Source organism: Mustela nivalis (genome assembly GCF_964662115.1).
Source record: "Mustela nivalis genome assembly, chromosome: 13".
NCBI lineage: Eukaryota > Metazoa > Chordata > Mammalia > Carnivora > Mustelidae > Mustela > Mustela nivalis.
The window spans coordinates 81,737,322-81,752,723 of NC_139032.1; the positions used below are offsets into that span (position 1 = coordinate 81,737,322).

A 15,402-nucleotide genomic window follows, 5' to 3' on the forward strand; every position below is an offset into this window, starting at 1 on the left:
CAGGCAGTTAAATATCCGACTCTTGGTTTCAGCTCAGGTCATGATCTCAGGGTCATGAGATAAGGCCCACATCAGGCTCTGCACTGGGCGTGGAGCCTGCTTAAGATTCTCTCTCTCCCTCTCCCCTCTCTCACCACTCATGCATGTGTGCTCTCAAAAAAAAAAAAAAAATTAAATACCCAATATTAAGGAACTAGTTAAATCAATCATGGTATATCGATATGATGGAGTATTATGAAGCCATTAGAATTATTTATTTAGAATTTTTATAACATATTGAAGTAGTTATGATATAATATTAAATAAAGTAGAACACAAAATTAAATCCAATAAGTTCTCGATGTTATTAAAACACTAAAAAAAAAAAAAAAGACTGAGGGAAATAAACGAGAACATTGACAACAGTTGTCTCTACTTCTTCCACGCTTTCTACAGTGAGCTTTTTAAAGCAGATAAACCGTACACTTTCCTCCTACTGATAAAGCACGAAAGATATTTTCAAGATCCTTCTACATTTAGTCCACTCTTGAATAACCAGGAAAAGCAAAAATGAATTTTAAAGTTAATCTTTTAATTCCAGATTACATCTCCCCGACCTTAGAATGTACGCCGTTTTAAGTAAAAAACAAGTGAAAAGCATTCAAATGACAATCATTATTATAAATATGAATACGAATAGAAAAGACTAGAAGGCTACCTATAAAAATGATAAAGTGGATAATTTTTGATTGGCAGAATTACAGGACTTTTAAAATCACTTTTTAACCATAATTTTTATTACATTTTCTACAATGGACATCTATTACTTCCGTAGTAAAAAGTCTTTGCTGCTTTTCTTTTTAAGAGACAACCACCAAGCAAATTACAGCGCCATCTACATAGTGGAATATCAATGGCCATTTTTTAAACGTTGTAGGTTATTCAATGACAGGAAAAAAAGTTTGATCTATATTAGCTGACCATACTATAAAACAGTATGTTCAGAATGATCCCATTGTTTTGTTTAAACACAACCAAAATGTCTACATATACAAAGAAAATACAATGGAAGGAAATATGCCAAAATGTTAATAGTGTTTTACCCTAGGCGGCAGATAGGCGGTAGAATTAGATATTATTCTTTCTTATTTTCACTTCTGTATTTTGGCAAATGTTCCTCTGTTAAATATTATTTTTCCAGTATCCAAAAAAAAAGAAAAGCTTTTTAAAAAGCTACATTAAAACAAAAACTTACATTGTTAAATAAGAGAAAGACAGACAAAGAAATGAGCAGGAGTTATCTTAAGAGATAGATCCTCCTTTCAAAAGACTTCCTAGCTCCAAACCAGCTCTGATTTCTAAATCAAGCTGACCTTCAGCATCAAGAGGGCAGTCAGTATCAATCTTTCCTCCTATTCAAAACCTAATAATGCTTGAGCGGGACACTGGCTCCAACAGCAGAGGTCACCCCTCTTGATGGGGCCAACATCCATTGTCGGGAAGCTTTAAAATAGACCCTGGTAGAGAAGAGGGTCTAGGGTAAAAATGTAACTGCCTTCCAGGACTATGGATCTGATTACAAGTAAATATAATTTATGATCATTGATGAAAGAGACACACTATTTATGTTGCAAAGAACACACTAACTATAGAATTATATCCCAGGCCTGGCAGAGACCTCTGAGACCATCTGAAGACAATTTCTCGGACACTGTCTTTAGGATGTTATGTAAATATTGACTAGAAACAGTAACAGAGATGTCATGCTGGAGAATCTTAGGTAAACAGTTCAAAAGCCTGGCTTCCTGTTTACACAATTTTAAGTCACTGCTGCTAGCCACAAGGTGATTCAGCATTCCAATTTAATCTAAGAATTTCTTGACTTTACAGATAATAAAAGGGACTACAAAGAACAGCTGAGATGCCACACAACACAGGAAGGAACAAAAACAAATACACAGCCATGTGTCTTCCAGCCTAAACAATGAGAAATCTATGCAATTAGACTAGCAGTTCAATCTATTTCCAAATCGCTATCCTCACTGTGACAGGTGGCAGAGTTACGCACAGACGTCAGCACCAAGACTTCCTTTTCGGGGAGCAATCCAAATTCCTGTAGAAAAGCTTCAAGGTCCACAGCAAAGAAATCTTCCCCCAGCTGGTCAGTGACACGAACAAAATTGCCGATCAATTCACCTCCCTTGTAGATCAGCAGGGCAGGAAGGGCGTTCCTGGTGAAGCGACTGCTGGCCCCAATAACCGAGCTCTTCACCCGGCAAAATTTGACAGCTGGGTACTCGGCAGCAAGGCAAATCATGCAGCCATTCATGGCTTCGGTCCCAGGAATGCCGTCCTCATAAATATGGACCATGATGAGGGTGCTTTTCTGTTCTTTATCAATCATGTCTAAAAACCCTTCTCCGCTAGGGATCTCAAAAACCTGCTTGAACTGGGGCCCTCTGTGAAGCTGCTGCCGCATCTCCTCCATCCTCTGCTTCCGGTACTGCTGGAGAAACTCTTCATCGTCTTGGTCCTCGTTCATCATGGCGAACTCCTTCAGAGTCATCTGTAGGACGACCGGCAAGTGAGCAGACGCCACACAAACCCGACTCTGTGCTCGCAGGATGCACCCGGGCTCACGGGACGCGAGGAACCCTACTCAGTGCTCTGTATGCATGAAAGCCCGCAGGACTCTTCCGAGAACCCCATCAGGAGGGAACTTTCATTGCCCCCATCTTGCAATAATAATAATAATAACCTTGAGTTTTTGGCGCCAGTTCAAGAAGGTACGAGCCCAGGATTGAAACTAGATTTTGTAAAACCCCAATCTTGGAACTACTGCGTTATGACGCCTCTCCACCCAAAAAGGCAGCTAATATCAGTTCATAAGCTTGGTTTTTTTTTTGGTCAGTCTTGACAATGGATTAATTATTTTACCCACTGTGTCATTTTTGGTAAGAAGACAACAGGATAGTAAGGAATTTAAAAAGAACACTCACGTTCTTGCTCTGCAGCCCCCCCGCCCACAAAACACACAGTCACATATACTCTCTAAAACTGAATGTTGCTTTTTATTACCAGTCACAAGCTGAAATTATTTTTGCTTTTATAACAGCAGCTGTGGGTGTACCAGTGAAGCCATAACCTGCTTTTGCCACTTGGCATCATTACATCATAAATATTTCCTCATGTTTCTAAGTGTCTTTTTTTTTTTTTTTAAGAATTACACATAAAGTGCCATATTTTGCTTAATTTCCGTGTTTCTGGCATGGAGCCAGTTTCTGGCTCTGTTCTATGGCACATAATCCAGCAGGACAAGGACAGCTTCTCTCAACTGCTCCATGTGGTCATGTGATACGTTGCTTCATCTGCTCTAATCTCAGTATACGAAAGCCCTGGGAGCTGTGGGCACACTGCCCTGAAGCCAGCTTATGTTACGAAAGTATCTTCCTTCTCCTGGCCTGGTATGGCAAGACATCCTTGCGCCTAGCTCTGCCTAGTATGGCACAGAATAGATGGTGGGCCAGGGGACAACAGTAGATCAGAATGGACATTTCTGCATCACGGCCAGCACCATCCTTCCCCCCAGCTCCCAACTCTCCAGTCCATCTGGGCCTGCCAGAGTGGCTCTTTCCGACCGGAACTGCTCAGAAAGAGCTGTTTCTGAGCTGTTGCGGTCAGAAAGTCTCATGCCCCCAAATCCTTCTCCTGCTCCAGGAAAATGACTCCTTTCTTAATCCCCTTATGTGCTCCCTGATCCTGGCCAGTAATTTCCAGCCAAGAGCTGTTTGGCAATAGCCAAATGATCTCGGGCACTCCTAGACATTCATCCATCTTCAGAGGGCAGGTGGGGCGTCTATATGGTCCTTTTGATACAGGGGAAAATAAGAGAGTCAGGGATCTAGTCCCAAATATCTTCCAAAGTATCCATTTGCTTCTACTGTGTGGCCTTATTCCACTAAATTCTCATGAACAGGCTTCCGTTGAAACAGAGCAGCATCACAAAAAGCAAAAAAATCTGGCTGGAGATCCTACTTCCCATCAGCATTTACTGGTTGCAAACCCTGAGCCAAGGCCCCCCTCACCTCGAACTAACGGTTGCATTAACGGTAAAACAGGGATAATACCACCGACCTCAGAGGCTTATTCCTGCCCCAAAGTAAGGCCTCAATAAAGGACAGAAAACTCCCATTTACTGAGCACTGTTAATGGGCCAGGCTCTGCACTGGGCTTTGTACCCCGAGAGCACTGTGAGGTAGAGACGCTGACCTCACCTAACCCACGACAGGCCGGACTCAGAATGGAAGATGCATCCCCACCATCCCCACGGGGCGCCAGTGGCCCTACGGAGAAAAGCCTGGGGCGTGGGTGGGGGAGGCTGCTAATTACCTTCGCACCAAGCTTCTCCTGCAGCGCCTCCTGCTTGTGACGCTCCTCCTCTTCATCCAGATGGGACCTGCAGGTCATGGACAGCTTCTTGACCAGCCTTTCCATCTCCCGGCACTGCTCCTCCCTCTGCTCTGTCTCCAACTGTTTGAAGCGGCGCCAGTCATTTATCACCCCTTTTGGACCTGAGTGGGGGGTGAATGTGGAGGTGACCGAGAAGAGTGGCCAGAGGACTACGGGCCTGCTCACATGCGGCCGGAGCCTGCTCCTCTGGGGGCACGGTGACGGGCACACAGGGCAGCGTGGCTTGCCCTGATTAAATGGACGAGCTAGGGCCCAACATCAGGAGGGGCACTAAATAAATCATGATTTAGCTACTCAGAGGAAAATAAGGCAACTTGTAGAAAGAGTGAGGTAGCTCTATGTTCCCTGCCATGAAAGATGCTCAAATACATTAGGTCCAAAAAAAGGGAGAGCAAAATGCAGAACAATATCATGGTAGGATCGTCCACTTTTTGGAAAAGGAATTATGTGTGTGTGTGTGTGTACATATGTATGGACATTTCTTTATACACACGTACCTTTGTGTGTTCACAGAAAAAGAACTAGAAGGAGATGGCAACAGTTAACAGAGGCTGTCTCTAGGTAAGGGGACCCAAGGGGACTAGTGGGACAGAACCACTACTTTTTTCATTCTACATTCATACATTCTGTATTATCCAGATTGTTATAACAAGACTGTGGCAGGTTATTCTGTTAGTCAGGTTGCCCCCAAGCCTCCCTGCCCCCTGCCATGTGATCTGTAGGGCCTCTTACGGTATGAGTATATGCATTCCTGGCTCACTGATGTTGGGCTTGGCCATGTGACTTGCTTTGGCCAATGAATCCTAAGCAAAATATTTATAAGCCGTTACATGTTTTCAACAGTCCTCTCTTGCTCGCTAGACTTGGTCATGAAAAGGCACGTCCTGGTCCAGGGTTGCTCCTTCAACCCTGTGGCAGATAAATGAAGCAAGGGCAGGGCTGCTGCTGACCCACACCAGTAGCTTATAACACATCTGAGAAACACACCTTCGCTATCACAAGCCACTGAGGTCTGGAGGACCTCTGTTACCACAGGAAAAAAAATATAAAAATCTCTATGAAGAAAACTTTAAAGTTCTACCAAGAAACACAAAGAAGGATGGAAAAGCAATACCATATTCCTGACCAGGAAGACCCAACATCACAAGGGTGCCAATTAACCCTAAATTAATCTATATACTTAATGCATTCCCATGTGTGCATTCTCCTAAATTTGTTTTGGAAAAATAAGAAAGCAAAAGTTAAGGGGCACCTGGCTGGCTGAGTCAGTAGAGCATGTGCCTCTTGACCTTGGGGTTGTGAGTTCAAGCCCCACGCTGGGCATAGAGCCTACTTTAAAAAAAAAAAACAAAAAAAGCTAGGACAATGATGACAAAGAAGAGTATTGAGGTGGAACCAGCCCCACTAGATACTGAACCCTGTAACACAGTAATGAAAAACAGTGTGATATAGCACAGTAAAAGACAAATCAATGCAAGAGACTACGAAGTGCAGGTAAAGACACAACTACAGGGAGGAATTCAGTAGATGATAAAACTGATGTTTCAAAGCAACAGAAAAAAGATGATTTATTCACTATTTAGTGTTGAAACCACTGGGTAGCAATACGAAGACAAAAAGAGGGCCCTACCACATTCCTTGCACCAAAATGAATTCCAGATGAATCAACATTTAAGTGAAAGAAAGAAAGAAAGAAATCATGAGTGTACTAAGAAAAAGCATGGGAGAATCTTTTTGTAATCCCGGAGTAAAGAATGTTTCAGTAAGAAACAAAAGTAAGAAAGTATAAAATAATGCTTTCAGGCACATAAAAATAAAAGTTTCCTGCCAGGAAAAGAACAAAGAATCAAAAGACAAACAACAAATTGGGAGAAATAGTTACAGCTCATACCACAGATGAGCTTCCTTACTATATAGCCCCCCCACCAAAAAAACACCAACCACCAAATTTTACAAATGAGTAAAGGATAGGAAAATAGCTCTTAAAGTTAAAAAGGCTCAACATCCCTCTTGAAAAAGATAGAAAATAAAACTACAGTGAGTTACCATTTGTTATTCAGCAGGAGGCAGAGATCCCAGATTCTGATAACACAGCAGGAGGGCTCGTGTATGGGGAAAACCACACTGCTGGTTACATGTAAAACAGCGCCCCTTTAATGGCCACAATTTGGAAATATCAAAATGTAAACGTGTAAATATGCCATTTCTAGGAGTCTATACCACCACATAGTATGGATACCTATGACTTCTGTGATATCAAACAACTATGAATTTGAGAAGCCGGATTCAAAAGCAAGTCAGTCTGTGTTCACAGTCTGTGTATGGTGTGCACACATGTGTGCACTGTGCACTGAAATGGCTAGAAGCACACACAGGGACATGATGACACAAGAATAGGAGTGAGACTGGAATTAGAGAGAAGTGACCAGGAGATACATATTTCACGGATATTTGTTAAACCCGATCCCAGAGCTTAGAGATGTCCAGTACCTGTGTTAACTGAGATGCCTTCGCCTGCCAACTCAGCATCTGCAGGCATCGAAGTGCCGGCCAGCGCACCCCTGCCTCCATCCTTGTCCTCGCGGTCGCTGTCCTCATCGTCACTGCTGCTGTAATAGTACTGCAGCTTCTCCCCCAGCAACTTATCGTCCAGGGTCGTCATGATGCCTGAAGGAAGCAACGTATCTTTGGTGGTGTGAACCAGACAGACAACGGACTAGGGACTCACTTATGCTAAGATCCTACTATTTTTAAGACCCGAAAACTGATTTTTTTTTCTTAAGCATGCCATCCATGCCATCACCCTGGGTGACCGGGTCAATCACGCTCTTTGTGCAGAAGGTAAAACTGAAGCTCAGAACCAGCAAATGGTGCCAAGAACCAGCAAATGGTGGAGCTGGGATCAGACCCCAGGGTACCCGACTCCACCAGAGGGAGGGTGTCGGTCACTGTCTTCCGTATACCATAGCTGTACCAGCGTGTTGGCTTGAAGGAATCTACTTACTGACTAGAGGTTTCACCTACACATACTTTTAGGATTTCCTAATCGACTACGACTGCTGGGTAACTGTAAACTGGGTCAGATTCCTCAGGAAAAACTCCAAAGAGCAGCATCAAGAGTATGACGCAGAGTCACTGTTGGTCTAGGTCAATCACTCATCTGTCCCCTTGCCTTCAACTTCCTTGAAGAGCTCAGTGACCCTGTGGATGGATGCGCTCTGAAAGCCCTACCAACTCTGGTTAAAAGAAGGGCCCTGACAAGATCCTACTAATTCCCAAGAGTTCAAAAGGCAATGGTTGGAGCCAAGACTCTGCAACAGAAGATGCCAAGGGCACCTGGGGAGAAAGGTACTGCTCAGCTCCTCAGAGGCCAGCTTGCCCTTCCAGAAGTCATGGTGACAACTTGAGTCCCTCCTCTAAGCATCGCAAACATGCTTCCTTCATTAGAGGAAGGGAGGGCCTGTCAAACTCCGCTACAGCGTGGCTCCCCCACGAGGCAAGGGGTTGCTGAAAGCAGGGGCGTCCAAGGTCCAGCGCAAGGTCTCCGCACCATTCACTAAGCACAGACGGACGCAGTCCGGGTCGGCGCGGGAACGCGAGACCCCAGTAGTCAGACAGGGAATGTGCACAGAAGGCAGGGCTGATGGAAAGAAACGTGCATATACGGGGGTCTGGGGGTGAGGAGGGGCCGCGGGGGGCCAGAACCAAACTTAAAAGAGACGAGGAGCGGTTCGGACTGCACAGGATGGGCGGAGAGACTCGCCAGGGGTGCGCTCGGTGAGGGCGGGGCCTCTGAAGAGGACGCGGCTAGGGCGGGGCTCGTGGAGAGGCTCCCGGAGAAGGCGGGGCCGGCGGAGAGGGCGGGGCTCCTGAGGGGAGGAATCGGGGGTGGGGCTGAGAAAAGCGGAAGGGCGGGTGGAGGAGGCGGGGTCGCAGGGGGCGGTGAGGGTGGGGCCAGCGGAAGGGCGGCAGAGGGGCGCGCGGAACTTTTGGGGGAACCTAATGGAGGTGGGACCAGAGAAGGGGGGCGGAGCATGGGAATCGCGGCGGCCGTAGGGGCCGAGGGGCGCGCAGACATCACCTCCCACCCGTGTCCATGCCCGCCGCTTCTTGCCGACTGACCTCAGTGCAGTTACCCCGCCTAGCTCAGTCCGGATCCTTTCGGGCCGGCAGCTCTGGGCACTTCGGAAGGAAGGACGCGCTGGGTTGGAGGAAGAGAAGTGGGTCAGCGCCTTGAGCTCTAAGAGAAAAGCCGCCGGAGTCCCGACTGCGCGAACCAATGAGGCGGCCTTCCTGTGGTCGGGCGGACGCACGCTGCCCAATTAGGGAAGGCCTCCTCCGGGGCTGAGGGAAATGCTACGGGTCCTTCTTTGGGACAAAACACCTCGACGTCGGTAGCACTCTTCAGTCGGCTTTGTTTTAATTTAAAAGAAAAGTTACCTTGTACGTACCTAGTTTATAATACCAAGAAAAGTTTGTTTAGTTATCTTTGACATTTCTGAAACCATTCCACTTCTGTTTCTTATTGCTTCTTAATCACATCGCGGCCCTTAAAACAAGACAGACTCAGAGACGTAAAGTATTTTGCCCCAAAACACACAGACTTGCATTAAAAAAAAAAAAAGGAAAGAAAAAAAGCCAGGACCCTGACAACGCTGGTGAATTTCTGAATTGGATCCTGGAACGGAAAAAGGACATAAACGGGACAACTGATGAAATAAGGTTTATTAACAATAATAGTGTATCGGCAGTATTGATAATTGTACTATGGTTATGTAAGATGTTAACCTTCGACTATTCAGGGTGAAGAATATAGAAGTCCATGTTACTTTTGCAACTTTTTAAAAAATCTAAAATGCTTTCAAATTGAGTCCTTATTAAGTGTCCAATACACAGCCATAAAGTAATTCATAGAAAGCTTTTGTACAAACTGAATCATCCAAAATAACCCTAAAACAATACACTCTAAAATAGGGCTCCTAATTTGAGGGAGAGATCCTCAACTTGTGGTCCTGCAAATTGTCTGGAAATTGGTATATGTGCGCATTTTCCTAAGAAGCTGTTGGTTCAGGCTATCAAGAGTGAGAACTTCGCTCCCCAAATTTAAGAACAGTTCATCCTATGGAGACCTTATGGTGACTTTGGTGTTTTTGTTTGCAGAGTGAATCATCTTAACGTAATCAGGTTTGTGTGTTGAACGGCAGCCAGCCGGAGGATGATTGTGATCTGCCCTAGGTGACAAGCCAGAACCCAGCAACCGAGCTTCTCTGAGGCAGATTCCCCATTAATACCTGTTAAATGAATACTACATGAGTGTATTTGCTTTTAGATTTTTTTTTTTAATTTATTTGAGAGAGAGAGAGCATGAGAGGGGAGAAGGTCAGAGGGAGAAGCAGACTCCCCATGGAGCTGGGAGCCCGATGCGGGACTCGATCCCGAGACTCGATCCCAAGACTCGATCCCGAGACTCGATCCCGAGACTCGATCCCGGGACTCCGGGATCATGACCTGAGCCGAAGGCAGTCGCTTAACCAACTGAGCCACCCAGGCGCCCCGGGTGTATTTGCTTTTAATTCTGTTTTTCTGACATCTCCCTGAAGCAAGGATCTTCTTCATCCCTGGTAGTGCTTTGTCCTTCAAAATTTGAGGGCACCTGGGTGGCTCATTTGGTTCAGGTCATGATCCCAGGATCCTGGGATCACCCTCCTGGGCTTCCTCCTTAGCAGAGAGCCTGCTTCTCCCTCTCCCTCTACTTACTTCTCTCTCTCCCTCTGCAGCTCCCCCTGGTTTGCTCTCCCACTCTCTCTCTTTCTCTCTCTCAAATAAATAAGTAAATAAAATTTTAACGAAAAAATTTTTTCTTTTTCACTTTAAATTGAAGGCTGTAATTCTCAGTGCTACCCAAGGATCCTTGTTTCCCTGGGCAGGTTACCCTCCCATTCACTGAAAGGAACAATTCACATCTCTTTTCTCAAATCCTCAGTGCTCTCTCCCCTCTCCTGGTTCAGTTTATGACCTTGGTTCTTATTTCGCCTAAAAAACAGAAGCAGTCAGGAGCTGAAGACGCCTCAAAACAAACAAAACAATCAGAAGCAATCAAAAGAGACTTGTACTTGTGTCCACCCTCAAAACCTACCAACAACCTCCTGCATCTGTACCTATTAAATGACTCACTGCCGCAGTGGCTTCTGCTCCTCCAGCTTAGTAAAGGACTCTTCTGGCAATGACCTCCCCTCAGTCTCCCCTGCAGATACAAACTTGCTTTCTACAGCCTGCTAATGTGCTTTCCCTGTTCTTATCTCCAAAAGAAAAAATCCGCTCAGATACCATTTACCACCATTCAAATTGTTAAAAATCAGAAAGTTTGATAACAGCAAGAGTATGGGGAATACATTGCAGGTGAGGTGTAAATTGATCTAACTCTTACATATGAGATACATTAGTCAATAATACAAAAATATATACCTTTACTCTTAATCATAGGAAACAAACTGAGGGTCCCTGGAGAGGAGGGGGGTGTGGGTGGGGATGGGTCATTGGGTGATAGACATTGAGGACGGCATGTGATATAATGAGCACTGGGTATTAGATAAGACTGATGAATCACTGAATTCTCTACCTCTGAAACTAATAATATACTATGTGTTAATTTAAAAAAGAACTTAGGGAACAGTGAATGACTGACTAAAGTTTTCAGAAGAATCTGGCTCAAGGTATTCAATAGTATAAAAAATATAAATACCTTGTGAATTATATATTTGCTGTTTGAACATTAGAGAGAATCAACAAACTATAAAAAATACTTTTAAAGATTTAATAGTTTTTTAGCTCAGAAATTCCACTGCTGGAAGTTCATCCTTTCAATATACTTGCATGAACATAGTATTTAGTTTAAAAAAAAAAGGCAAGTTGGTGGAGAGCATTACATATTAGTTTCCTGCCTTCTGCATAAAAAATATAGACAAATAGGGACGCCTGGGTGGCTCAGTTGGTTGAGCGGCTGCCTTTGGCTCAGGTCATGGTCCCAGCGCCCTGGGATCGAGTCCCACATCAGGCTCCTTGCTCTTGCAGAGAGCCTGCTTCTCCCTCTGCCACTTTGTCTGCCTGTGCTCTCTCTCTCTCTGACAAATAAATAAATAAAATCTTTAAAAAATATATATAGACAAATGATGTTATTTGCTTATATTTGCTCAAAGAAAAACATTAAAGAATATGTAAGAAACAGAATGGTTATCTTCAAGGGGCAGAGGTGAGTAAGAACTGGAAGGCAGACTTTTTATATAGAACTTTATATGTGTATGTTCTAGAGTTCTAAAGGATAATTTTGGGAGGTGTCTCGGTTGGTTAAGCGTCTGACTCTTGATTATGGCTTGGGTTATATCTCAGTGTCCTGGGATCAGCCCCATGTCCCACTCTGCACTAGGCATGGAGCCTGCTTGGAAGTCTCTCTCTTCCTCTGCCTTGGCTCCTCCCTACCCTGCTTGTGCTTTCTCTCTCAATCTCTCTCTCTTTCTCAAAGAAAATCTTTGGAGTTAATACTACCTGAAATTGTCCCTTCTGGTACAGTTTTTTTTTTTTTTTAAGGTTTATTTATTTATTTGACAGAGAGAGATCACAGGTAGGCAGAGCAGCAGGCAGAGAGAGGGGGAAGCAGGCTCCCTGCCGAGCGGAGAGCCTGATGTGGGGCTCCTTCCCAAGACCCTGAGATCATGACCTGAGCTGAAGGGAGAGGCTTAACCCACTGAGCCACCCAGGCTCCCCCCCTTCTGGTACAGTTTTAAGGCTGATTTTCATTTATGTCTCTTAATATATTCACTCTCTTGGGTATATATGACTGAGGGATGTATCTAGTGGTGTCCTTGTTGGGAATATAGTTTGACATCTGTCAGGAGTATGTCTATGTGAGTTAGTTACCTAGCGATATTCAACAGGACTGCTCAACGTAGCAGAATTTGGGGATGGTTTGGACAATAACATTTCTGTCTAATAGAAATACCATGTGTAATTTATAGTTCTTAAGGTGATTTACTTGTAGTGCTTTTGTTTGTTTATCCAAAGAGTATATTGAACGTATTTCTGGGGCACCTGGGTGGCTCAGTGGGTTAAGCCTCTGCCTTCAGCTCAGGTCATGATATCGGTGTCCTGGGATGGAGCCCCACATCCGGCTCTCTGCTTTCCCCATTCTCTCTGCCTGCCTCTCTTCCTACTTGTTATCTCTGTCAAATAAATAAATAAAATAAAATAAATAAAATCTTAAAAAAAAAAAAAAAGGAAAAGGGAGTATTTCTTAGCGGGAAAACCAAAATCCATAGCTGTTTTGTGACTATTAAAGCATTTGCCTTTTATCAAGGGAAAATCTTGAGCCAACCGAAAAATTTCAAACGGTTATTAAACATATTTGAAGTTTTGAGGTAACTGAATGAAATTCATATAAAGATGCTTAAATGCCTTGACACATGATGGGTTTCAGGTCTTGCTCTACCCTTAGAATTTATCTGGATTATGATAATAAGACATAAAATGGGATTTGGTCTTCCACTGAGTTTTCCACCAAAATTTTTGTAGATTTAGAACAATTTGTCCCTGTCACTTTTTTTTTTTTTTTAAGGTTTATTTATTTAATTTAGAGGGAGTGAGGGAGAGGGAGAAAAAGAGCACGCACGAGAGTAAGTGAGGAGTTCCGGAGGGGCAGAGCGAGAGGGCAAGAGAAGCAGAAGCATCTTCAGTGCTAATGGCAGAATCCAACTGGGGCTGGGGGTGGGGAGGGGTAGAAGAAGAGGGAAGGGACAAGCTGACTCCCTGGTGAGTGCAGAGACGCACGCTTCCATCCTCACAGCCCACCCCCGCCCCTCCCCGCACAGCCGTGCCTCCCACCCCCAACCTCAAGGCAGGGCTCCATCCCAGGACCCTGAGATCATGACCTAAGCCTAAATCAGATGCTTAAACGACTGAGCCACTTAGGAGCCGTGGGATTTTTTTTCTTATAGAAGTATTAAAGGTCTAGAGACACTTTGGAGTGACATTAAGCAGCATGAGGACTGTTTGGAATAACCAGTCTTTCTTATTCTTTCCTTTCTTTCTTTTCTCTCTCCACCTCCCCTTTCCTTCCTTCCCTCCTTTTTGGGGGTAGGAGCCAGTTTGTGGCAATTCAGTGTCTTTCTTGTTTAGAAATTAAGCAGCTTTTCTTCTTGTATTAATAAATATAAAATCAGGACGCCTGGGTGGCTAAGTGGGTGGAGCCTCTGCCTTCAGCTCAGGTCTTGATCTCAGGGTCCTGGGATGGAGTCCTGCATTTGGCTCTCTGTTCAGCAGGGAACCTGCTTCCTTTTCTTGCTCTCTCTCTCTGCCTACTTGTGATCTCTGTCTCTGTCAAATAAATAAATAATCTTTAAAAAATAAATATAAAATCAATAATACTTCCTTATATAATATTTAGATACATTTTTAAGTTTCAGAAGTGTTATCTATGGTGAAGACTTTAATTTTGTTTACTGAAATTTGCTTTAGATGTTGGGTTGTCTTTAAGGAGCAATTAAATTTCTTTTCAGAGTTTTGATTAAGGCATCTGAGAAAAATCAGAAAACCTCTTTGTTTTCATAGCATTAGTAACACTATTATTTCTTACACATAAGCGTAAGGAACGAAATTTCCTCTTTTTTAGAAGTATTTGAGTTTTTTAGAATTTCATATATATTTTTAATCTCTATAAGTCATTGGAGTCCCCCTTAATTTTTGAGAGGTTATAGCAGATATAACCTTTATTCTGTTAATACAGTGGATTACACCGATTGGTTTTCATATGCTAAAGAAACTTTACATTCCTGAGATATGGAATATCCATATCCTGGATATGATGTATTGTACTTTTTATAAGTACATAAAACTTGATTGGTCTAGCAATAATTTTCCTGTGGGTTTCTCAACATGAAAACTGGTGCCCTGAAGACCTCCTGCCTACATTGTTACCTGAAGGCTTCCTGTATGCACTGGCGCCAATTACCTGCACAGGTTCCTATATAGTTCACCTGTGGTCCAGAGACTTGCTTTCTGCTGGCCAGCAACCAGTTCCAGCCTGGGAACACCAGCAAACTTCTCTGCTGTGCTGTGGGCTGAACTTCACCTTCTGCACTGAGGTCTGCACCACAGTCTTGGGAAGGGGGCCTCTTTCCAAGTATGTCCTTCCATAAGGTACCAAATGGAATTCTTCATAGGGCCCCATATGGAATTTCCTTTTATCTTACAGTCATTCATTTATTAAATCTTAATAATTCTTTACATGAAATTTCCCCTGTATGGTTTCTGTCTCCTGACTGGAGATAAAGAGGTCACTAGGTTTAGTCCACACTTAGGGGAAAGGATCACACAGAACATGAAACAGGAGCTGGGTGGCTCTGGGAGCTCCATCAGTCCCTGACTGTGGTCTGAGCCAAATGACGCTTCTAAGTAATAATGACAAGAGAGAGGGTTGTGCTTCCAAGATCAAAAGATTATGACTTCTTACAAAAGATTGTGACTTCTTTATAAAGCCCCTTTCCCGGGTCTCTCCCCCAGTCGCAGACTCTTCTGTTTGCTGCTTGGATGAACCAAACCACCATACTGATTGTGAGGGGCTCCAGTGGCAAGGAACTGAGGGCAACCTTCAACGGAAAAACCAAGGCCCTCATTCCAACAGCTGGAGAGGAAATGAATCCTGCCAACAATCCAGGGAGTGGGCCTGGCAACAGACACTTCCCCAGGTGAGCGGGGAGATGACTGAGGCCCCAGCCAACACCTGTGCAACCGGAAGCACAGGACCCATTGAAGTCACACGCAGATTCCTGACACACAAAAACTGTGGTATAGTAGATGCTATTGTGTTAAGCCACTAGGTTTGGGGGTAATTTGTTAGGTGACAATAGATAACCATACTAGGTAACAGTATAATAGATAATACAATATAGATATAGATAATAG

The 15,402-nt window shown here is 44.0% G+C and overlaps 1 protein-coding gene and 1 long non-coding RNA gene across 3 annotated transcripts in view; one reads left to right on the forward strand and one right to left on the reverse strand.

The window, feature by feature from the left end:
* Positions 1-15,402, forward strand: part of LOC309846545 — a 762,900-nt gene that overhangs the window by 725,282 nt on the left and 22,216 nt on the right. The window lies entirely within an intron of this gene.
* On the reverse strand, positions 223-8,778 carry PDCL (phosducin like). Of its 2 annotated transcripts, XR_014301978.1 has the most exons (5): positions 8,572-8,778; positions 6,940-7,116; positions 4,369-4,550; positions 375-2,545; positions 223-336 (listed from the first exon to the last, which is right to left on the reverse strand). XR_014301978.1 is itself a non-coding variant. In XM_082695597.1 (4 exons), exons 2-4 carry the CDS (start codon positions 7,109-7,111, stop codon positions 1,994-1,996), a joined length of 906 nt encoding a protein of 301 aa, XP_082551723.1. In that variant the 5' UTR covers positions 7,112-7,116; positions 8,572-8,778; the 3' UTR covers positions 223-1,993. The 2 variants fall into 2 exon arrangements, 1 of the variants encoding a protein (XP_082551723.1); XM_082695597.1 differs by having other exon boundaries at positions 223-2,545.